General features: G+C 33.9%; 1 protein-coding gene across 3 annotated transcripts in view; it reads right to left on the reverse strand.

The window, feature by feature from the left end:
* Window positions 1–232: 232 nt before the first annotated feature.
* The window catches only part of SLC2A13 (solute carrier family 2 member 13), a 456196-nt gene continuing 432249 nt past the window's right edge, over window positions 233–24179 (reverse strand). The window contains exons 8-10 of one of the 3 annotated variants that reach the window (XM_082349412.1): window positions 21835–21956; window positions 21562–21714; window positions 233–2520 (exon numbers count right to left, since the gene is read on the reverse strand). In XM_082349412.1, the coding sequence (XP_082205538.1) occupies window positions 2507–2520; window positions 21562–21714; window positions 21835–21956 (289 nt within the window). In that variant the 3' untranslated portion in view covers window positions 233–2506. The other 2 variants (XM_082349411.1, XM_082349410.1) reach the window with 2 other exon arrangements.

A 24179-nucleotide genomic window follows, 5' to 3' on the forward strand; every position in this document is an offset into this window, starting at 1 on the left:
ATAGTTTGAGAAGAATAGGTATTAAATCTTCTTTGAATATTTGGTAGAATTCACCAGTGAAGCTGTCTAATCCTAGACATTTGTTTGTTGAGAATTTTTTGATTACTGATTCAATCTCATTACTAGTAATTGGTCTATTTAGGTTTTCTGTTTCATCATGATTCATGGAATTGGAAGATTGTAAATTTCTAGGAACTTATCCATTTCTTCCTGGTTGTCCAATTTGTTGGTGTATAATTGTTCATAGTAGTCTCATAATCATTTGTATTTCTGTGGTATAAGTTATAATGTCTCCTCTTTTATTTCCAATTTTATTTATTTGGCCCATCTCCTTTTTTTTCTTGCTGAGTCTGGCTAAATGTTTGTCAGTTTTGTTTATTGTTTTAAAAAACAGCTCTTAGTTTCATTGATATTTTCTAAGTTTTTAGTCTCTATTTCATTTATTTCCACTCCGATCTTTATTATTTCCTTCCTTCTACTAATTTTGGGTTTTGTTTCTTCTTCTTTTTCTAGTTCCTTTAAGTATAAGATTAGATTGTTTGAATTTTTTATTGTCTTTTGAGGTGGGCTTGTAATGCTATAATCTCCCTTCGTAGAACTGATTTTGGTGCATTCCATAGACTTTGGAATGTTGTGTTTCCATTTTCATTTGTATCCAGGTAATTTTTGATTCTCAACTTGATTTCTTCAGTTACCGATTTGTTGTTCAGTAGCATGTTGTTTAGTCTCTTTGTGTTTGTGTTTTTCCTTGTGTTTTACAAGTTTTCTTCTTGTAATTGATTTGTACTTTCATATCACTGAGGTTGGAAAAGATGCTTGCTATGATTTCAATGTTCTTAAATTTATTGAGACTTGTTTTATGACCTAACATGTGATCTATCCTGGATAATGTTCCATGTGCACATGAAAAAAAAAATGTGTATTTTTATGCTTTCAGATGGAATGTTCTCTATATATCTATTAAATTCATCTGCTCTTAATGTGTTGTTTAAGGCTAGTGTTTTCTTATTGATTTTTTGTCTGGAAGACCTATCCGTTCATGTAAATGGGGTATTAAAGCCTCCTATTATTGCTGTGAATTTCTCCCTTTATGTGTGTTAATATCTGCTTTATATATATTTAGGTGCTCCTATGTTGGGTGCATAAATATGTACAAATGTTATTTCTTCTTGTTGGACTGATTCTTTATCATTATGTTATGCTGTTCTCTGTCATTGTTAGAGTCTTTGTTTTAAGGCCTATTTTGCCCAATAGGCCTAGTATTTTGCCTAGTACTGTTACCCCAGCTTTTTTTTGGTTTCCATTTTCATGGAATATCTTTTTCCATCCTTTCCGTTTCAGTCTCTGTGTGTTTTTATCTGTAGTGAGTCTCTTATAGGCAGCATATATATGGGTCTTGTTTTTTTTATCCATTTAGCCATGCTTTGTCTTTTGATTGGAGCATTTAGTCAATTTACATTGAAAATAATTGTTGTTAGGTATGTACTTATTGCCATTTTATTCCTTGTTTTCTGATTGTTTTTGTAGCTCTTCTCTGTTTCTTTCTTCTTCTCTTGTTCTCTTCCCTTGTTCTCTTCCCTTGTGGTTTGATGACTTACTTTAGTGCTTTGTTTAGATTTCTTTCCTATTATTTTTTTTTGTGTATCTGTTATAGGTTTTTGGTTTATAGTTACCATGAGATGTGTATATGTGTTTGTAGTTACCATGAGATGTGTATATATATATGTGTATATGAGATGTATATATATGTGTGTATATGAGATGCATATATATATATGAGAGAGAGAGAGAGAGCAGTCTATTTTGAAAGTCAAGTTAGAACACATTTCAAAAGCGCTATATTTTTACTCTTCTCCACATTTTGTTTCCGTTGTCTTATTTTACAACTTTAATTTTGTGCATTTCTTAACTAATTATTGTAGTTAAAGTTGATTTAACTAATTTTGTCTTTTGACCTTCATGCTAGATTTATAAGTGGTTGATCCACTACCTTTAGTTTGTTTGCCTTTGCTATTGAGGATTTTTTCTTGCATATATTTTTTTAATTTCTAGTTATAGCTTTTTGTTTCAGCTTAGAGAAGTAAGTCCCTTTAACATTTCTTGTAAGGCTGGTTTAGTGGCGATGAACTCTTTTAGGCTTTGCTTGTCTGGGAAACTCTTATCTCTCCTTCAACTCTGTATGACAACCTAGCTGTGTAGAGTATTCTTGGTTGGAGTTTTTTTCCTTTCTGTCTTTTGTCCTGCAAAGTTTCTGCTGACAAATCAGCTAATAGTCTTATGGTGGTTCCCTTGTACATAACTGGTTGTTTTTCTCTTGCTGCTTTTAGATTTTTCCTTTATCTTTAATTTTCAATATTTTAATTATGTTTCTTGGTGTGGATCTCATTAGATTCATCTTGTTTAAAGCTCTCTTTGCTTCCTGGACCTGGATCTCTTTTTTCTTTCCCAGGTTAGGGAAGTTTTCAGCCAGAATTTCTTCAAATAAGTTTTCTGCCAATTTTATTTCCTATGGCAGATTTCCTATGGTGAAAGTGGAATTAGGAATTAGAATATGTGTGAATTATATTGCTTTCCAAAATGTTTGTATCAAATTAGTAGGAGATAGGTATCCATTTTCACTAAAACAATGTTGTAATTTGTTGTAATTTTTAATGTCCTTTTTTGTTTGTATGTTAGTTTTGTTTTGATTTGGGGGGGCACTTCGCCAAGCAAAAGTGAAAATATTAAGGTTTTATTTAGTTTGCATCTTGGGTTCACTTGCAAAGATAACTTGTGTTAGAAATATGAATTGCCAGATGGAATCAGTGAGACCCTTATTTTGCTGTAGAAATAATATAGTGAAAAAGAAAGAAAGTGAGATTTGGAGTTGAAACAACTATATCTGCTAATAAAATACAATTTTCTTGTTTTTTTTAAGAAGGTTATTTTTTCTCTTTTCAAAAAATTTTTTTTTCTTCCCCTAAACTAAGGGATGTTTAAAATCCAGCTATTCAATGATTTTTTTTATATAATAAAATTAAAGGCATGTAAAAGGAAATCTGATTTATGTTGTCTGAATGAACTAAAAAATTTAATGTAACATGAGTAGTTGTTTCATGAACAAAAGTGCTCCTTTACATTCTTAAACATCTTTAATTTATAGAAAGCATTTCAAGTTCTTTCAAAATTCATGTTTATAGTTCTCCCTGGAAAGTTATTTGTCTTATGCATTTAGAACTTTCATTAGATTTACATCTCTCTTATTCTGTCATTCCAACTGGACTTTGAGCTTCTCATGGGTTACATCCTTCCCTTTATAAGAATACCTTACATAGGACCTACTATAATCCTGGGGACATACAAACATTTCCATAGAATTCAATCGGCCTGATCATCATCTTATTAGGGAATATGATTAGAATGTTATATCTCCATTTTGCTGAGGAGAATCAGTATTACTGGGGACAGAGGAATTTTATCACATGATTCATTTCATAGGGCTTGGGGTATGGAGTGATGGTAGAGTGACAATGTTTTCTGATCTGTGCTCAGCTGGATGCTTTTTTATAAAAGGCCACTCTCTCAGGTTCCTTTCCACAGTTAAACATCTTTTCTTTTAAGAGAGAGAGGAAGAGGCCATGTAACTGCCAGTTATACCTAAGCTATGTTTATTAAGTGTGTTGATATATGATCTCCGACATCTAGCAATTTGAGGGCTTCCCTGTTGACACCTTCAGGTTACCTGAGATTCCTGATTAAACCTCAAAAATAAAGGTAATATATATTTTTGTTTTCTGAAGTTACAGCTGTCTTGGAGCTCAGGGACTTCCCTGCCTGTGACCACCTCTGAAAAGGCTTCAGTGTCTTCTGGTCACTTGCCCAGTAGTTTCTCCTGGTATGAAAAAGGTCTCTTAAAGTGTATAAGAAGGTATTGTGTCTACCTCAGCTGAAGCAATCCTAACTGTATATTATAGAGCCGAGGAAGCTTGTTTCTGGTCTGGCATGTAAGGAGCTTGGGAGTTATACACCACCCTAATAACAAGTAAAAAGCTGAACAAACTGAAAATCAACAACTCTTCCATATGAGAAGTGAGGTCACAGGGCAAATTGCTGCCCCCTAAACTAGAGACAGGAGGACATAGAGAATCACAACTTACTTAAGCAAAAAGTCAAGAGCAGAAACCTCTATGGGAAGCAGTGCCAAGGTGAGAAAACTAAATTGTAATTGATAGAAGCTCAGTGTGGAAAAGTGTGAGAGTTAAAAATTCCAGGATGTCACAGTCATACTGAGGCTTCCATACACTTTTTTGAGCTTTACTTCTAAGAGCTCTACGAGGTTCTGACAGTGGAGATTGGGGAAAATCTCTCAGGCTTCTGGCAGGAGGAAGAAAAAGGAAGCATTTTGAAATAGGCCAGAGCATTCTGTTCTTAACAAGGTCAAGAGAAACTGAGTTACTACAGCCTAACCTGCTGGAGCTTTATCAGAATCTAATTGACCTGGAGGAAGGGAAATACCCATCTCTAGTTCCCTATAGTCATCTTGTTCCACTTAAGGGAAAAAAAAAAACCCTGAGAACTTGTGAAGTTCATAGCCCAGGGGCACAGGCTCACTAAAATACTGAGACCTAATCACAGAACTATAGAACACTTCTCCTCCACCCACACCTTATGTCTGTATCACTAAAGGCCTATTTATTGGAGTTCCTTTTATCCAGTATGTCAAGTCCAGCTTTCAACAAAAAATTACGAGGCATACTAAGAGGTAAAAAACACAGCTTGAAGAGACAGAACAGCATCAGAATCAGATTCAGATATGCCAATGATGTTGAAATTATCAAACTGAGAATTTGTTGTAACTATGATTAATTTGCTAAAGACTCTAATGGAAAAAGTAGACAATATGCAAGAGCAGAGGGGTAATGTAAGCAGAGAGATGAGAGTTCTAAGAAAGAATCTATTCTTTCAATAAAAGAAATGCTAAAGCTCAAAAACATTTTGACAGAAATGAAGACTGACTTTGATGGGTTCATTAATAGATTGGAAACGGCTCAGAAAAGAATCCCTGAACTTGAGAATATGTCAACAGAAACTTTCAAAACTAAAATCAACGAGAAAAAAAGACTTAAAAAATTGAACAGAATATCCAAGAATTGTGGGACAATTCCAAAAGGTGTAACATACATGTAATGGAAATATCAGAAGGAGAAGAAAGAAATAGAAGAAATATTTGAAGAAATAATGACTGAGAATTTCCTCAAATTTATGTCAGATAACAGATCAATGATCTAGGAAGCTCAGATAAATGCCAAAAAACCTACACTTAGGCATGTCATATTCAAACTGCAGAAAATCAAAAATAAAGAAAAAAATCTTGAAGAAAGCCAGAGGAAAAAAAACACCTTACTTATGGAGGAGAAATATTAGAATTACATCTGATTTCTCAGAAACCAGGTAAGTAGGAAGAGAGTGGAGTGAAATATTTAAAGTGTTGAGAGAAAAAAACAACAACAGAAACACACCAACCTTGAATTCTGTCTGGATCCTGTAAAATTATCCTTCAAAAGTGAAGAAGAAATAGATCTTCTCAGATGAAAATCGAGGGAATTTGTTGCCATAAGACCTGACTTGCAAGAAATGTTAAAAGAAGTTCTTCAGAGAGAAAGAAAATGATGTAGGTCAGAAACTTGGCAACAACAAAAAGAATGAGTGAAGGTAAATTAAAAACTTTTATTTTTCTTATTCATAATTGATTGAACAAATAGTTTATTCAAAATAATAACAACATGGCATTCAATGTATAACTTATGTACAAGTGAAATGAATGAGAGCAGAAATAAAAGGGACAGAAATGAGAAATTAGGAATATTTTGTTATTATATGGTACTTATTCTACCTGTGAAGGAGTATAGTGTTATTTGAAATGGACTTATATTAGTTGCACACACATATTGCAAACTCTAGGGCAACCACTTTAAAAAAAGTGAGGAAAAAAGTATAATTGATACACTAAGAACAAAGAGGAATGGGATCATATAATATGTTCAATTAAAACCCCAAAGGGCAGAAAAAGTAGAAAAAATAGGAACACAGAACAAAGGCAACAAATAGAAAAGAGTAACAAATATGATAGGTATTACATCACTTTAAATGCCAATGGTCTAAATACACCAATTAAAAAGTGGATTGTCACAGTGGATCAAAAAACAAGACCCAACAATATGTTGCCTTCAAGAAACCCACTTTAAATATAAAGACACATATAGATTAAAAGTAAAGGGATGGAGAAAGAAATACCAAGCTAACACTAATTAAAAGAAGCTGGAGTAGCTATATTCATTTCAGACAGAGAACAGTTTAGAGCAAGGAAACTTATTAGGATTCTGAAGGTTAATTCATAAATGTAAATTTGGGCATGTTTTCAGAAATTACTGATCATTTTTGACTTTAACTAAATCCTAATCCTTTCACATTTGACTCTAAATTATACTGTCAGTTTTATCCAGTAGTTATGTTTTAGTTCCTAAATCCATAACCAGAGACCCTGCAGGAAGAAAATAGTACAAAAATTTTCAGATAGAGGCAGGTATCAATTTTTCCATGATAAAGCTCATTGTAAAAAACAACAACAACAACAACAATAAAGGGAAGTGGTTAAAAGTGACAGAAACTGACCTGGGTCTAAGTTCAGACTCTACAAGTTATGCTACCGAATATGTTACATTACTTCCTGTGACTCAATTATTTCCTCATTCATAAAGTTGTGGTAATAACAGTCTTTTTTGTATAGGGTTTTTGTGAGGATAGAATAAAATGATGTATGCAAAGTATCTGTCATATGAGTTGCTGTCTATAAAGAAAACATAGAAATAGATTAATTTATTATAAAACACGCAAATTCCACCCCAAGCTTGCTATCCTAATATTTAATAATTTTGTTATTATCAATAGATTTCCCCTTCTTTTAACAGGAATCATAACAAACAAAATTTATCATCCAAATGTGTTTATGTGAATACACATGCATTCATATACCACACGGAATTTGCTGTTTGATTATAACAGCTTTCCTATACAGAGGTTCATTTTCAAACCATGCTTGTTGATATTGTCCGGGTGCCATGGTGTCATTTTCATCATTATTTTAGCCCAGAAAAATCTTCCACTGTTTCTTTGTGGACCAAAGGAGCACCTGTGATGCATGCATCCATTTATTCTTCAAATATTTATTGAGCACATATTATATGCTAGGTGTTGTATGAGGTGCTGGAGAGTCAGTGGTAAATAATACAAGTTCCCTGCTCTCATGCTGTGTATATTCTATTGGGAGAAACAGACAAGAAATAAGAAAAATAATTTTCAAATAGTGATAAACACTCAGAAGAAAATAAAACAAGGTTACCTGATAATGTCATGGGGAGGAAGGGAGTAATGAAGTTGTATAATCAAGGTAGGCCTCAGAGATGATTTTGAGCTGACATTTGAATAACAAAAAAGAATTAAATGCACAAATAGGGTGATGAGCATACCAGGCAAAGGTAAAACCATGTGCAACACCCCTGAAGTGTCAGTGACTTAGCTTTATGAATTCCTAAGTAACTTGAAGATAAATCCGCTCAATTAGTTCAATATTCAGTAGATGAGCTTACCATTTGAAAGAACATGCTGACTCCTTTTTAAAGTGATGATTTCAAAATTCTAATGCAATGGTTCTCACACAATCATGTGCTTAAGAATCACCTGGAGAGTTTGTTAAATTACAGTTTCCTGATCTAAAAGAGTTGAACTTATAAAAACAGAGAGTAGAATAGTGGTTACCAGAGACCCGGGGTTAGAGGAATTGGGGAGATGATTAAGGTTACAAACTTGGAATTAGTGGACAAATAAGGCCTGGTGAGCTTTATAGACAATATTGTATTATAAACTTCAAAGCTGCTAAGAGACTAGATTTTTTTTTTTTTTTTTTTTAAAGAGACTAGATCTTAATTGTTCTCACCACAAAAAAGAAATGTTATGTGATATGATAGAAGTATTACCTAACTCCATGGTGGTACTTCTATTGCAATATATAAATGTATCAAATCAATACATTGTATACCTTAAACTTACACAGTGTTACATATGTCAATTATATTTAAAAAAACGTTTCCTGGGCTGCAATTCCAGAGATTCTGATTCAGTAGGTCGGGTAAAGTCCACAGATTTGCGTTTGTAATAAACTCACAGGTGATGCTAGCGCTACTAGTCTGGGGACAACACTTTGAGAACCACTGCTCTATCAGATCTGTCTTGTGAGTTTAATATCTATTTGACAAAAGTAAAGCGTGCCAATATTTTCTTTCATGTAAAAAATTTACTTACCATGCATGGTGATCATCTGAAATTAAGTTTTGTAAGTGTAGTGGAAAAGTGCATGAAATACTGGAGGTAAAAAATACCTCCAATGTTTCACGTTGAATTCATAGCATCTATAATAATATGAGCTTAATTTCAATATAGCCTGTTGGTAAAAGGGTTAATGTCAGTTGTCATTCAGAGAGGATTTCAAAATTATTTTTTAAATGCTGAAAAGAATTTAAATGATAATTAACTGAGGGGTTTTTTAAAATTATTTTTTCATGGCTGGGAGATCACATAAATAGAAATTATATATTACATCCTGTTAATCTGGAGAAAATGAGAAGGTTGTGTTCTTATCAGCTGTGCCATTCAGGAGGATGCTAATGGAAAAGAGGTGGAGAAAGGAAGAGGGATATTAGGTTAGTCAGCGAGATCCGCTCAAACAATTCTGGTCAGCAGAGAGCTTGGCTGTTGCGCTCACACAGCCTGCATGACATGTCAAAGAAGCCCATGTGCTCCTGTCCCTATGCACATCATGACCTTAGCATCAGGGATAGCATATGGGCGATGATACTAAGAACAGCCAACAGTTATCCAGCACTTACTATGTGCCATTCCTCTAAGTGCTTTACATGACTAACCAATGTGACCCCTCCCTGCCACAACACATATATGAGGTAGATAGTAACATCTCCATTTTATAGATAAGAAGGTGAGGCAAAGAGTAACTAACTCAGTGATTTAGGGTACCAGGCAGTAAGTGGAAACGCTGGGATCCAAACCTAGATAATTTGTATCAGTCTGACCTCTTAAACAATGTATTATACAGATCTTCCTCATTCTGATGGGGTTACATCCTGACAAACCAATCCTAAATTGAAAATACACTTAATACTAACCTACTGAAATCATTGCTTAGCCCAGCCTACCTCAAATGTGCTCAGAATACTTTACATTAGCCTGCAATTGGGCAAAATCATTTAACACAAAGCCTGTATTACAATAAAATGTTGAGTATCTCATGTAATTTATTGAATACTGTTTTGAAAGTGAAAACAGAATGGTTGTGTGGGTATGGGATGGTTATAAGCGTATCAGTTGTTCACCCTGGTGACAGCGTGCCTGACTGGGAGCTGTGGCTGCTGCCCTGCCCAGCATCACAAGAGAGACTATCGTACCACATGTGGCTAGCCCAGGAAAAGATCAAAATTAAAAATTCAAAGTACAGCTTCTACTAAATATGAATCACTTTCACATTATCTTATAGTTGAAAAATTAAGTTGTACCACTTTAAGTTGGAAACCATTTGTATACTGCTTCATATTTGGAAAAGAATCCCCAAATTAAAGGTTTTCAAGATTTGTGTCTATAGTCTAGGTTAAAATGAGGTATCTGATTCTTTTTCTTCACACCCTTTAAGTTATAATACAGCAATAACATGATGTCTATTTTTTAATCTTTCTGCCTGGATCTGACAAGAAGACATTCCAAATGAGGATCAAGAGAGAAAGAGTGTGGTGTAGTCACTGCAGAGAAAAATTTTGTACACACTTCCTATTGTGTGATCTTGGGCAAATCACCAGAATGTTCTGAACTTAAGTTTTAGTATCCACAAAAGTATGACAACATTCACCCCACAAGATTAGACAATTAAATGAAGACTTTTCTGACCACCGATACAGATATGAACTGCACTATTCAGGTGTTCAGATGAGTGGACACTTTATGCATAACTTATGGGATTTTCAAGGGTCATTTTGACTGTAGGATTTTTGCCTTACCTGCTGACATCAGAATCCTTGCTTAAGATGCAACTCCATTGTAAGCCTTTGAGTGACAGTGGATCTAGTGTCTTCAGAGGATCTCCTCAGACTAGTTCTATAGTTGGGCTCAGGATGGCACACCCTAACTATGGAGATAAGTCTGATGGCTGCCCAGATCAAACAATAAAATAATGCTTACTAATAAAATCTACAGTTGGGGCAGAATGGCAATGGAGAGCAGCAGAATTCCAAAAGAACTGCCAACTGGTCATCCAGCAGGTATTTTGTTTTCATTTACAAAGCAACAACCGTAAACAATTTTTGTCAATCTGACACAATGGTTCATGTCAACATCTGGTTCTGACAACAATAAGAAATAATATTTCAAGGATTTCTGAGTACTTCATTTCAAAGTTTTATATTTAGAATAACTCCTTGCAATAATTTTTAGGTATTATAAAATATTTTCAAAGGTAGTTAAGTTTAACCATGGTCAAAAAGAGGTAAAATATCATTAAAATGAGTAGCATTGCATAAATATATAGAGGTAGGTAATCTTTGTAAGTGCTTTTACTTTGTAACCTAGATCCTAAAATCCAAGGAAAAGAATTGGATAAAATACAAAACTGCAAGGGAGATAAATGAGTAGTGAATTGTCTTAACTTTTATTTGACTATTTTCATTTACAGTTCTGGCACTGACACTTTTTTTAAAAAAAGATTTAAATTTTATGTAAAGATTGAACTTCAATAAAATAACTTAAAAAACATTTACATATACATCACTAAATCTCCATAAAATATACAATACTTTTGATACAACTATAGGCTACAATGACTTTGAAGGAAATGATACGTATTCATAATTTTTAAGAGCTATCCCGTGTCACATGTAGGAATAAATATTTATATTGGATTTGCTAAGACATGTGGAGTATTAAACACTATATAACATGCACTCTCAGAAATTAAAATATACTTTTGAAAACATATTTTAAAAGCATAAAACTGTGTTTTCATTTAATCTAGATGTACATTAGAGCTTTTAAATAGAAATCTGAACATTTATTACAAATAAAAGATACTATAACATCAAGTGAGATATAGTCCAAAAGCTGCTAGGAACCAGTTTGGACATGTAGAATATAAATTTCAACTTTGGCTAGAGATAAGTATCATTTTTTTTTAAACCTCAGATGAGAAGGAATAATGTTAAATTTGCTAAAGTTTTAAAACTTGACAAAATATTGGTGGTTTTTAATTTTTAGTACTTGTAAGCTATATTTCTTTTTCCCATTTATATAGATATGATAAAATCAAATGCATGGACTTAACTGTCTAAAATCAAAACCTGAATATTACTGCTAAATGAAGGTATATATTTAACATTCCATAGACCAAATCACTCAAGTGCAACAGACTGTGTTTTATACATACAAAGTAAAGATTTATAAGAATTATATTGTTTTACACTCACAAGAAAATTATGAGATAAAATTCTTTCATGTACTTCTGAACATCATTAACACTTACAAAATAACTCTCTGATGATTATTGGCACATGAAAATCTCCTTCTCTAAGAGATGATGTTTAAGAGAGTTGGTAGCAGTAAGCTGTTTGGCATTTTAAAATGATTGCTATTTCTAGAAAATAGCAGCAATATTGCTCACCCAGAAGAACTGAAAATTGATACATTGCTACAACCTGAATCACTTCATCAAATTAGCTTAACATTACTGTACATGAGGCTAAGAAAATGAATAGAAAGTGACAGAAAACAGGATGTTAAAACTAATGCAGAGAACAGTTCTGAGTCTTTTAATAGGCAGAAGCTACACATGAGCTGTAAATTTTACCCACAATTCAATACATTTTGGTATAAAGCACATATTATGAATTCTCTGCTTCTGGCATGGTATGTCATTCTTTTATTCGTAGTTAGTGAAAATGTCTGAATTTGGCAACTTAAAACATGATACAACAACTGTATAAATGTCAGTTGTTAGGTACTTAGTATAATTTGAGATATTATAACTAAGAGAATAGTAAAAAAATCTGATTATAACAAAAATCTTATTTTATTGTTCTTAATTACTGTGCTGATGAAATAAAGTCAAAACAATTTTCCCACTCCCCTTACTGTATTACAGTATTTGTAAAATATATTAGTGTCATTAAACTAATGAGACTAGTGAGACTTTCTTAGATAACATGTGAAGAGTATTTTCTAGAATATCCTCCCCGCAAGATCTATGGATTATTATAGTACATTTCAGTTTTACTTTCTGATATAAAAGGAAAAGTTGTCAACTTATATTTTTCCTGTTAATTCTTCCTCTATATAACTGATTTTGAAATTATAGTAAACAATTTCTAAATTCTCTGCTTTAAAAGATTTCCCATTTTAGAGTGAATAACTTAAGAAATAATATTTAGACTCTTTTATATTAAAATGGTTCAGTGGGAAAATAAAAATATGGAAAGCACTTGATAGCATTACACTCATAGCATTTTCCATCTGGGAACTAACTACTGCATATGACTGGGAACAAAATTTCAAATGGAAATATTACCTTTTAAATCTAGTTTTAATTTAGATCTTTTACATATACACTAAAAATCATGTTTTGGGCCATTATTGACTAAGGTGCAACAATCAAAATTATAAGAAATTTTATATTTAAGAAAAATATTAATACCAAATCTTTAAAATCTATCTGACATCACATTCAGCCCTATGTGTTCAGATGCAGATGAAATGTTACATTCTCTTAAATCTAGTGCAGATCTCACCAGCCATCCAGCTAAGCCTCAGTAAGGGTTATGACTGTCTTCCCTATATTTTCCTAAATCAAAATATACCTCTATTAAATTTGCAGCACGTTTAGAAGGAAACATATAATTTCAGCTAAAAGCATGATTCTTAATGTGTTTTAATATGGTAGGTCAAATCATACCATATATAAATTGTTCTACAAAATATATATTTGATGATATTTCAAATGGAATGTATTCAAGTTGATAGTGGTAGCCAAAGATGCTTGATAACTTAAAAGGTGCATAATACTAAAAAACCTGCAAAATTCAAACATTTAATTTTTAATATACTATAAATGTTCACTGAATCTAAAAATAATACCCTAATTGTATAAGGTTCCTTTTCAAGTAGTTGTTATTAAAAAATTATAAATAATTCTTATACTGTGCCTCTCTGTCTTATACTTCAAAGATATGGAATATTATCTTTATCACTATATAAATAACAAGTAGTCCTTTATAGAAGGAATTGAGGAGGAAGAGAACTGTGGCTATTTTTCCCTGTTATTATGTGCATTTATGGATATAAAGTTGAAAACACCACTTGCTTATGTCAAGGAGAACAGGCTATGTTCTGCTTTAGGAAATAATGAGCCCAGGTGCTCCTTTAATAAAGTTACTGTGCATTCAGCTCAGCTGAGTATAAGCATATAGTTAAGGCTATGTATACAATAAAGAGAAGAATTGAGGCAATTATTTGGATAAATCAGGAAAACAAACTTCTAAAGAGTCACTTTATGGGTCTAAATATTTTTTCTCCACATTATATTCTGATATATATTACCACACAATAGTTCATTTTCTGCTTCACTTTACCTGTGTGAAATATTATACAGATAAGAAATTTCTTATGGGAAAAGAAATATTGATAGAATAATAACTTTCTCTATCAAAGCACATCTGTTTTCTGGGGAAAATCAAAATCAATATCCCCTTAGAAATCAATTGCCAAAATGCCTAATTCAAGGAAAGAAGCTCTCTAATTTTTTTTAATTACATGAAATAATCAAAGGGAGATAACTCTTTTTTGGCTGAAGGATTTTTAGGTTTAGAGAATGAACCTCCTTGGCTACATTCTCAGCTGTGATCATTGTGATAAGAACAAGCAAGAGAGACCAAACCATCTCGGAGACTGGCAGAAACATACTGAATTTAGAGACAGCCACTTTTTCACTCCAAAGAGTACCTTATTAGATATTTAGGGCTATTTTTAAATGCATCAAATGTGCGCACTCTTAACTGACCACAGAAGAGTCATTCATATTTCCACTGGAACTAGCAAGTAATTTTGTGAGTGATTTTGTACATACTATATAGTTCTTAACATATGAGTGAAAATTGGAGTTCATTGATGAATGAGCATAAAAACCAATGAACACTTTGAAAAGATATTGTAGAAATGTGGTAAGTCAACATTTCTTAAAGACGTATTATATGAGAACCATTAATCTGTTCCAGTAGAAAATCCCAATTTTTAGACAAGGAGGCAAAAAATCCAAGCCAAGCATGAGACAAAGGAAACACCCACAGACAAATCTATGTATCTTTTTACATAGAATGCCAGGTAAAATGAGAAAGGGTGTGCAAAATAAAAACCAGTTTATGCTCTTAGAATTAAAAGAAAAAAAAGATGAGTATCGTAAGTAACAAAATGTGACAATTCCCTTAGGAAGAGTTAATAAAAAGTTAAGAAAAATAGAAGTCCCACTACTTAATTAAACAAACATCAGTAACAGCAGGATTATTTCTGCCACCGATTTTCTTCCTTCCTTTCTTGTTTCAGAAATTATTTGATTAAAAGAAGGGGAACAATAGTCTGCTAGAAGTTATTTATATCACACAAATGAAGGCACAAATAGTAGGACTCCAGAGTGGATGAGTGAAGGCATGGTGAATATCAGGTGATTTTGGCAAGAACAAAAACTGACCCTGAAACACAGTTGAAGATCTAGTGTTATTTTGTGTTTACAGTTGCACACTTAAGTGACTAACTCAGGGTTAAAAATCTTTAAGGTCCATAAAAATCTTTTCTTTCTTACTTTCTAGCAATAAAATATACTTATCAAAACTTGCTAGCTAATCTGTGCAAATGTATACTTGTCACTGATGCAAAAAATATGCAGGAAAATAAACCCTAAAAGACCTGCTTTTCATAATGTTCAAATGATCCTATACAGAGTCAGCTTCTGAAGAACTTTCCAGATTTGAATTGGAGAGAGAAACCAAAATGTGGGATCCAAAGGATAAAAGGACAGCTGTGCCCCTGTAGGACGCACTTTTGAATTTGTTGATGAAAGCTTAAATGGAGTTTACTTTCTAATAGCTGATCACAGGTAAGTTCCGTGTCCTTAGGAGAATTTAGGGCCAACAGGCCATGCTTTGACAGAAAATACCCTTGGACCATACTTCAGAATCCTTTGCTGTAAGTATATCACATATATATGATTTGGCTAGATTAGCACTGACTCAATTGCCACTAATAATTATATATAGTCTTAGGAAAAAAGGATTATCAAGGAAGTCACTGGGTACAATATTCATTTTAAACTATCTCAGGAAGGAATTATACACATTTGCTCAATAACTATTAGTTTAAAATCTCTGTAGATTTTTTTTTACATCTCTGCTTGTGAAAAAAAATGTCATTGTGATTGTATCTTCCTTGGAATCAAATATTCTAGAATATGAAGTCATTCAAAACTAGACTGTGGAAAGAACCAGATTAAAAGCAGGGCAGTGAGGTCACCAATTGCTGTTCTTCTCTCCCAAGTTTGTTTAAATGACTAAATATATCAGTAGCTGACAATTATTCCACATCAGAAGCGTCATTGTCAGAAAGATGATAGTTACTTCCTTTCACCCGAATATATTCAATATATCTCCCTTCATCAGAATCTGAAGTACCACATGTACATAGTCTGTTATCAAAGAGTGATTCAATTTCCTCTAATTTTTTCCCTTTGGTCTCAGGAAGACAGCCGTAGATGAAAAGGAGACCCACAGCAGCGAATCCAGCATAGAGGAAGAAGGCTCCTGCAATGGGAAATAATATATATGTATAGGTTTACATTGGAAAGGGTACTTGATCTTAACTTTTCTTTCTGGTCAATCATGCATGACTGTGGTCTGAGATGGAACCAAAAAATTGCTTCCAACCTCGTTTATTCTAATTGTTCTAATGCTGTGAATATAATGCAATTTGTCTTTCTAAACTCAAGTCATGTAATCAAACTCAAGAAGAATGACAGACCAGGCTCAGATGTAACTTCTGCTTTGAAGACTTTCCTCACTTCCCTGGTTAGAGTTAATTGTGTTTTCATGAAACTCTGCTGAGGTAAAGTGGTATATAACAACCAAGAAGTATTATAATTATGTGAATATATTTGTCTGTCTTGTCTACTAGACTGGAGGCACTTTGAGGGAGAAATTAACTTCTCATTTGTCTTGTATTTCCAGAACCACATTCAATGATGATATTGCTGAATTCATGGGTCAATGCCCAAAGTCTGGGAGTCAACTTTGAGTTTTCTCTTACTCTCCCACCCAATACCCACTCTGTTAGAAAATCCTGTTGGATCTACCTTCAATCACAATCCAAAGATGACCACCTCTCACCATTCCTGGATATCTCTGGTCTTAAAAGACAAATGGCTGGAGAAAGGATATCAGATTGGGAGTTGGAAGATCTGGTTTAAGTCTTGCTATGTGACTTCCAGATAGTCATTTAACCTCCTCCCTGGACCTCAGTTTCCTCACTAAGTAAAATAAGATCATTTCTCAGCTCCTACTTAAATTTATGGTTTAAATTATAATTCTGTAGGTTTTACAACCCAAATCAGGACCAGGTATAGGAAAGATGGTTATGAGATGCTTGAGGAGGAGACCAGCAAAAGTGGTCTCCTCAATGAAAGAGTCTATGGCTTGTCTTTGGGTTCCTAGTACAGTGCAGACACATTGGAGTGTTTAGAGAATGAACGTTCTCTTGTTGACTGCCAGATGGAACACACTGGGTAGCAGATCTGAAATAAAGGGCTATACTAGACATCATGAAGACATATTTGAAAGTCAAGCTATAAGCTAAATAGTACAGCAATTAAAGAACTGAATAGTATTTCTCAGTTCTGCTGAATCATTACAGAATATGGAAAAACATTACTAAAACTACTTTCTTAAAGTAGTTTTTAGGCCTATAAAGTAGTTTAGTAGGCCTATAAGTAACCATTTCAGTACTATCCACAGAAACATTTCTTGGGAAGACTCAAGGAAAACTACAGAGGAAAAATGCTGCTGAATTGGCCACTCCAAAGCATCTGCTCTTTGGAATGAGGAGCCATGAGAAAATAAAAGGGAAACAGAGGTAAACTATGAGACGTTAGGAAAAATATGAAAGGGCTGACTAAACCAAGACATAATTTGTTAGATTAAATCACCAGAAGCTATATAATTCTTAAGGAGTGGGACCTGCATAAATCAAATTCTTTCTTTAATAAAAATACAATTCCATTTACAAATATAAATAAATAAAATTACTTCATTTCAGTGTGGTTTACATTAAACACTTACTACAAGTTTATATATTTTTATGTCTTATACTTGATAAATAATCAGAAAATAATAATAGGTCATCTGGAATGAATAGCTGAGTGTTATAGTGAGAGAAAGGCACCATGTCTCTGTAGAGAGTGTAGGTCTGAAAGTCACTAAGTGATGCAGGCTGAATCCTTGAGCAGTTTCTTGAATTGTCTTGACCTTAGTTTCCTGATCTGACAGGGAAAATAAATTCTGCCTGGCTAAACTGCAAAGAATAGAAACAATGTATGTTATAGTCCTGTTAGAATTTTGGATGTTAGTTGCTCAAAAGAGTGATAGACAGCATTATTAAATTCTACTAAATGACTAGGGAAGAATAGTTGCTAGTAAGATCAGCATGACTAATAAATTGGTAATGTTTTCATCTAAAGGGTGATACTGACAAGCTAGCTCTTGGAGAATGTGGAATTTTGAGAAAAAAATGATAGGAGATGAAGTCCTGTGTTCTGAATACAGATAAACAAAATTGTGGACATAAGAAGAGAAATGGAATCTTCAGTGGGGAGGGGCAAAGAAAGGATGGTAATCATGTTGATGATACAGAAAAAAATAAGTGCGGAGTGTAAAACATTTTAGACCAAATCAGGACACTAAACTCTAAAATATCTAACATAGTAAATATAGTCTGGCTTTATAAAATATAATATTGAGAAATATTCATCATCTTTCACAATTTAGGTGCAGTGGCATGATTAGAAGTAACAAATCAAATCTGTTAGCACTAAACTCATACAGTCAAAAACAATTAGATGGATTACGAAGATTCTTAAAGGCCATGAAGTTTCTTGTGTGTGAACCAGATTCCCAAAGCCAAATAACATTAAGGAAATTCTATTCCTTTTATAAAAATCTGAGTAATCTAAAGAAGGCAAATGTCAAAATTGCATACATGGGCTTCACTGGTGAGACCTGTGGTTAAGCCACAGAGGTGAGGTGTAGGCAGGCCTGGGAGGCTGTGACCTGCTCCATGTAATGGGCAAGTCAATTATGTAACTCACTTTCTTAATTATGCCCCCTTGGAATGAAAATGAAAAAAATGTCTGTAACAAGTCTGTCAGGATTGTTAAAGGGGGCAGATATTCCTCAGCTTTATTCTAAAGGAAATAAATCTTATTAGAATCCTATATTAAATTTCAGATTAAAACAAATATTTAATTGAATCATATAAAATGAGGAATTAAAGACCATGTTTGATTGAATTTCAGTACTTCAACACAGGAACTTTAATAATAATGCTCACCAAGGGATCTATTTAGTCACATGTGTTATAAATAAAGTGATATACTGGTGACATTTTAATGATAATTTTTAGTAGTAAACATTACTGAATGGGGTCCAAGGCAGACCTTTCTAGGCAGTATAGTTTAGGAAGGAATCAAAACCTGAGGTCTCCAGAATGGCCGCCATCAAAAAGTCTACAAACAATAAATGCTGGAGAGGGTGTGGAGAAAAGGGAACACTCCTGCACTGTTGGTGGGAATGTAAATTGATACAGCCACTATGGAGAACAGTATGGAGGTTCCTTTAAAAACTAAAAATAGAACTACCATACGACCCAGCAATCCCACTACTGGGCATATACCCTGAGAAAACCATAATTCAAAAAACGTTATGTACCACAATGTGCATTGCAGCGCTATTTACAATAGCCAGGACATGGAAGCAACCTAAGTGTCCATTGACAGATGAATGGATAAAGAAGATGTGGCACATATATACAATGGAATATTACTCAGACATAAAAAGAAACGAAATTGAGTTATTTGTAGTGAGGTGGATAGACCTACAGTTTGTCAAACAGAGTTTAGTAAGTCAGAAAAAGAAAAACAAATACTGTATGCTAACACATATATATGGAATCTAAAAAAAAAAAAAAAAGGTTCTGAAGAACCTAGGGGCAGGACAGGAATAAAGATGCAGATGTAGAGAATGGACTTGAGGACACAGGGAGGGGGAAGGGTAAGCTGGGACGAAGTGAGAGAGTGGCATGGACATATATACACTACTAAATGTAGAATGGATGGCTGGTGGGACGCAGCTGCATAGCACAGGGAGATCAGCTCGGTGCTTTGTGATCACCTAGAGGGTTGGGATAGGGAGAATGGGAGGGAGACGTAAGAGGGAGAGGATATGGGGATATGTGTATACGTATGGCTGATTCACTTTGTTATACAGCAGAAGCTAACGCACCATTGTAGAGCAATTATACTTCAATAAAGATGTTGGAAAACAAACAAACAAACAAACAAACAAAAAATACTTGAGGTCTTATGAAACAATAAAAAAGGAAGTAAAAGAAGACATGAATATTTCCAAAATACATCATTATGGTGCATATTTGTTAAATCAGGAATATAAACATATACCTTACATAAATCAGGAATATAAACATATACCTTACATAAATCAGTAACCTATAGATTAAAATATAGAGCAATAAACAGAGAAAATCTAAGCTGAGCTGAGATATTGTTCCACTAGTGAGGACAGTGGACAGTGTGCTGACATGATAGAAGCTTGGCTTAATGCAAAGCAAAAAGCTTCTTCTAAGGAGATATTTTTGAAAGTAGCCTGGCTATGCCATATTTAAATTTTGTTTCTGTTGCCTCATGTTTTTCTGACAGAATGTATTCAAGGAAGAGGTGCTTTGCTATCAAAAGTCTTACCACATAGACTTTTATTATTTGGTCTATGACTTTCTATTAAAAAATGCTTTCTCAAGATATTAGTCTATTTTAGGTCTTCAAATATTTACGTGTTCTTAAGAATCAGAAAATATGGATAATATTTATTGTGTTCATATTTATGCTGTTAGGAAGATAAGCTTACAAATTTATGTAAAACATTTTAATTGTCAAATGGGATAAGGCTGAATATACTAAATATATATCCAGTTTAAAATGCCAGTGCGTTCCCTTTCCAAGAAAATAAATATTTCTAAATGTCCCAAATGGTGATCGGCAGAGAGAGGAGTTTTATAAAGATAAAAAAAGCATTAGATAAATAGTTTTAAATAGAAGTAAATATCAATTCAGCATGTTCAGAAGAGAGGAGGAATAGACTTTTATAATGTTTCCTCATATTCACCATTCAGCCAAAAGTTCATCCGTGTATTTATTCATTTGACAAATACTTCTGAGTGCTTATTAAGTGAATAGGATGCCCTGGAGGGCACTGGGAATATAATGGTGAACAAAGCATAATCCTGGCCTAAGCGCAAGGGATTTATGGTCCAGTAGTGAGGGGTGGGGTAGGGGAGCTGACAAATAAACCTGTTCTTACAAAAAGGAATTATAAGTAGCCAGAACATGGGATGAGGTGAGATGAGGTGAGAGATGGGGGAGGGGATCAGAGAATGGTCTAAGCAATAGGCATTCAATATACAATCACAGAGGCTCATGAGAAGATTAGAATGAAAACCTCCTATTTCACTTTAGCAAAGATAAACTTGAAGTAGCTTCCCAAAGTTTCTTCCTAACTCAGTCACTTCTCAAGATTGTTTTCTTCCAGTTACGGTCTCCACACATTTTCACTTGAACACTTCTGCCACATTTATAGTTTTGGCAGTGGTAAGCGCTGGTCTCAGTGGATCCTGAAATGCTTTGGCCTGAACAGCACAGATGATAGAGTGGAAGGCATAACTCATAGCACAACATTTGGGGGAGCTACTTTAACACTTCTTCCACTCTTGGATACCACTCCATCCTGTTATGAGACACTTCAAGCATTAGCCCTAGACTCCTGCAGTTTTCTACCATTCTCTGTTTATGTTTTTTCATTAAACTAAAGGCCTTGTTGTTTAGATTTCCAACTGGGGAGATGGGTGGGAGATGTTTGGGTTTGAAGTGTAGGTGGGTGTGTGAAGGCTATAAGCAATACTGCTTAGGAAAGGAGAGTTCCTCTTATTTTTTCCCAGAAACATTTCCAAGGGCTGTGGGGAATAAGAAAGCCATATAGAGACATTTATAATAGCAAAAATATAACCATCTAATCTTTCAATCACAAATGATAGCATATCTAAAAATAGAGTAGGAAAATAAAAATGAAACTATAGCTGGAAAAAATATTCTCTTACCATAGTATGTAAGATACTCTGCTGTGTGTAAAAATGTCAATGAAACCAGAACATTGAAAATCCAATTTATTCCAGATGAACATGCATTTCCTGTACTTCTTGCCCAAAGGGGATATATTTCAGAATTCACAGTCCAAGGCATTGGTCCCATTCCTGAGAAATACAAAATGAATTTCAGTAAATGTAGTAAGAAATTTAAAAGCGTAGTTTTTCTCCTTTAAATAGAGACAATTTAATTAATACAACAATAATAACAACAAAGCCTTTGTTTACCAGGTGCGAAGAAAACAAGATATAAAATAAGGCCCAGAAGTGCAGTCCAGGAGTATGGAGTAGGGCAGAAATTGTAAGCCCAAAATACTTCTTCTGTTTTGAATTTGGTTTCATTTTCACACCTGAAAAATAATGCAATATAAATATTAACTTAGGGTTTTAGGGTATAGTTGCAGAAATTCAGTGTGATCATCTAGAAGGTATTTGGAAGTTCCTTAATGTCATTAAGGAAAAGAATCCAAGATGTTTCTCTTGAAAAATAATTTAAGATTTAAATAGGAGGATTAGATATGTAAGCTCACATAAAACTTTTTAGAGCTGAATATAATTCAAGAACAACAACACATTGTGCTTTCAACTCAACAGCAAAAAAACAATCCGAATGAAAAACGGGCAGAGGATCTGAATAGACATTTTTCGAAATAAGACATACAGATGGCCAACAAGCGCATGAAAAGGTGCACAACATCACTATTCATCAGGTAAATGCAAATCAAAACCACAACGAGATATCGTCTAACATCTGTTAGAGTGACTATCATCAAAAAGACAAGAAATAAAAAGTGTTGGCGAGGATGTGGAGAGAAGGGAACCCTCATGCATTGTTGGTGTGAATGTAAATTGGTGCAGCCACTATGGAAAACAGCGTGGAGATTCTTCAAAAACTTAAAAATAGAACTACCATACGATCCAGCAATTCTACTTCTGGGTATTTTTCAGAAGTAAACAAAAACACTAACATGAAAAAATATCTGCACTTCCATGTTCACAGCAGCATTATTTTCAATAGCTGAGACATGGAATCAACCTAAGTATCCATCAATGGATGAATGGATTAAAAAAAATGTGGTGTGTATATATAGTATACACATATATATAGTATTCAGCCATTAAAAGATGGAAATCTTGCCATTTGAGACAACATGGATGGACCTTGAGGGCATTATGCTTAGTGAAATAAATCAGAAAAAGACAAATACTATATGATCTCACTTATATGTGTAATATTAAAAAAAACAAAAACAAAAAAGAGCTCATAGATACAGAGAACAGATAGGTGGTTGCCAGGGGTGAGGGGTAATGTGAGGTGAAAATGGGTCAAAAGGTACAAATTTCCAGTTATATAATAAATGAGTCATGAGGATGTAATATATGCCATGGTAGGTATAGTTAATACTACTGTATTGCATAAGAGAGTAGATCTTAAAAGTTATCATAAGAAATAAAATGTAAATATGTGTGGTGACGGATGTTAGCTAGACTTATTGTGTTGATTTCCCAATATATTCAAATATTGAATCATTGTGTTGTACACCTGAAAGTAATATAATGTTGTATATGTAAAAATATACCTAAAAAAAAAAATTGTGTTTCATACCCATTTCATACATCAGACATGATTTCCAGTTAGTCCTTGAAGGCTGCAGCAACAGTTTAAAACCACCGAGAGTAAGTAGGTTGTAGTAGAAAGCTTTAGATTTTGCAGTTAGGACACGAGTCAAATTCCAGAACCAGATTTTTTTCATCTGTAAAATGGGGTATAATGCTTAACAGGTAATTTTAGGGATTAGAAGGGTCACCTGGAAAGGGGTGATAGGGGAACGTGGGCAGGGAGCAATGCTTATTTCTTATTCAAACTAACCCTTTACTTTCCTGTTGTGTGTACTTGCTTCTCTATCAGTCACTCCCTGCTGACTTTGCTTCCTAGTTCTACAGTGAAGCAAAGTCTCCTATTGTTCTAGACTGATTCTCAAGTTGAACTTCCAATTCTTTACCTTAATTGAAATCTGAATTGCACCTGAAGACATGATCAGCCTGAAAAACTTTCTTATCCTTTACTGTCATTTTTTTAGGCTATTGTTTTCTCTCTACCAACCTCTATTTTTGAACCTTGACATCTAAGCCCTGTTATTATTGCTGTGTTTATGACCTCCATGGTAACACCCCATCTGACTTGATGCCTGGTCAGTCATCTTCTCCATCCCTCTCATCCTCTGTCACATTCATTTATGTCTACTTCTGGCCTGTCTGATAACTTGGCTTCATAGTTCCTTATTTAACCTCTGAAACTGTGGAAAGGGCATTATAATTAGCTTGATTTGGGACTATTTTACTTCAAAATTTTACTGTTTTACTTCTCAAACTTAAGAGCATTCCACTTCTGATTACAAGCACTTTATTTCTTCATTTCTGGTAGCTTGTTCCACACCCAAATTACAATCTTTAGATTCTACACTCCTCTGTGTTCATTCACATCACTGCTTAGACCATGCCAATACTGTCTTCGCTGACCTCTAGAATCCATCTTTCATTCCTCCATGCTTGCCTGTCATTCTCACAGTTTC

Source organism: Balaenoptera borealis (assembly GCF_965194805.1).
Source record: "Balaenoptera borealis genome assembly, chromosome: 13".
Lineage (NCBI taxonomy): Eukaryota > Metazoa > Chordata > Mammalia > Artiodactyla > Balaenopteridae > Balaenoptera > Balaenoptera borealis.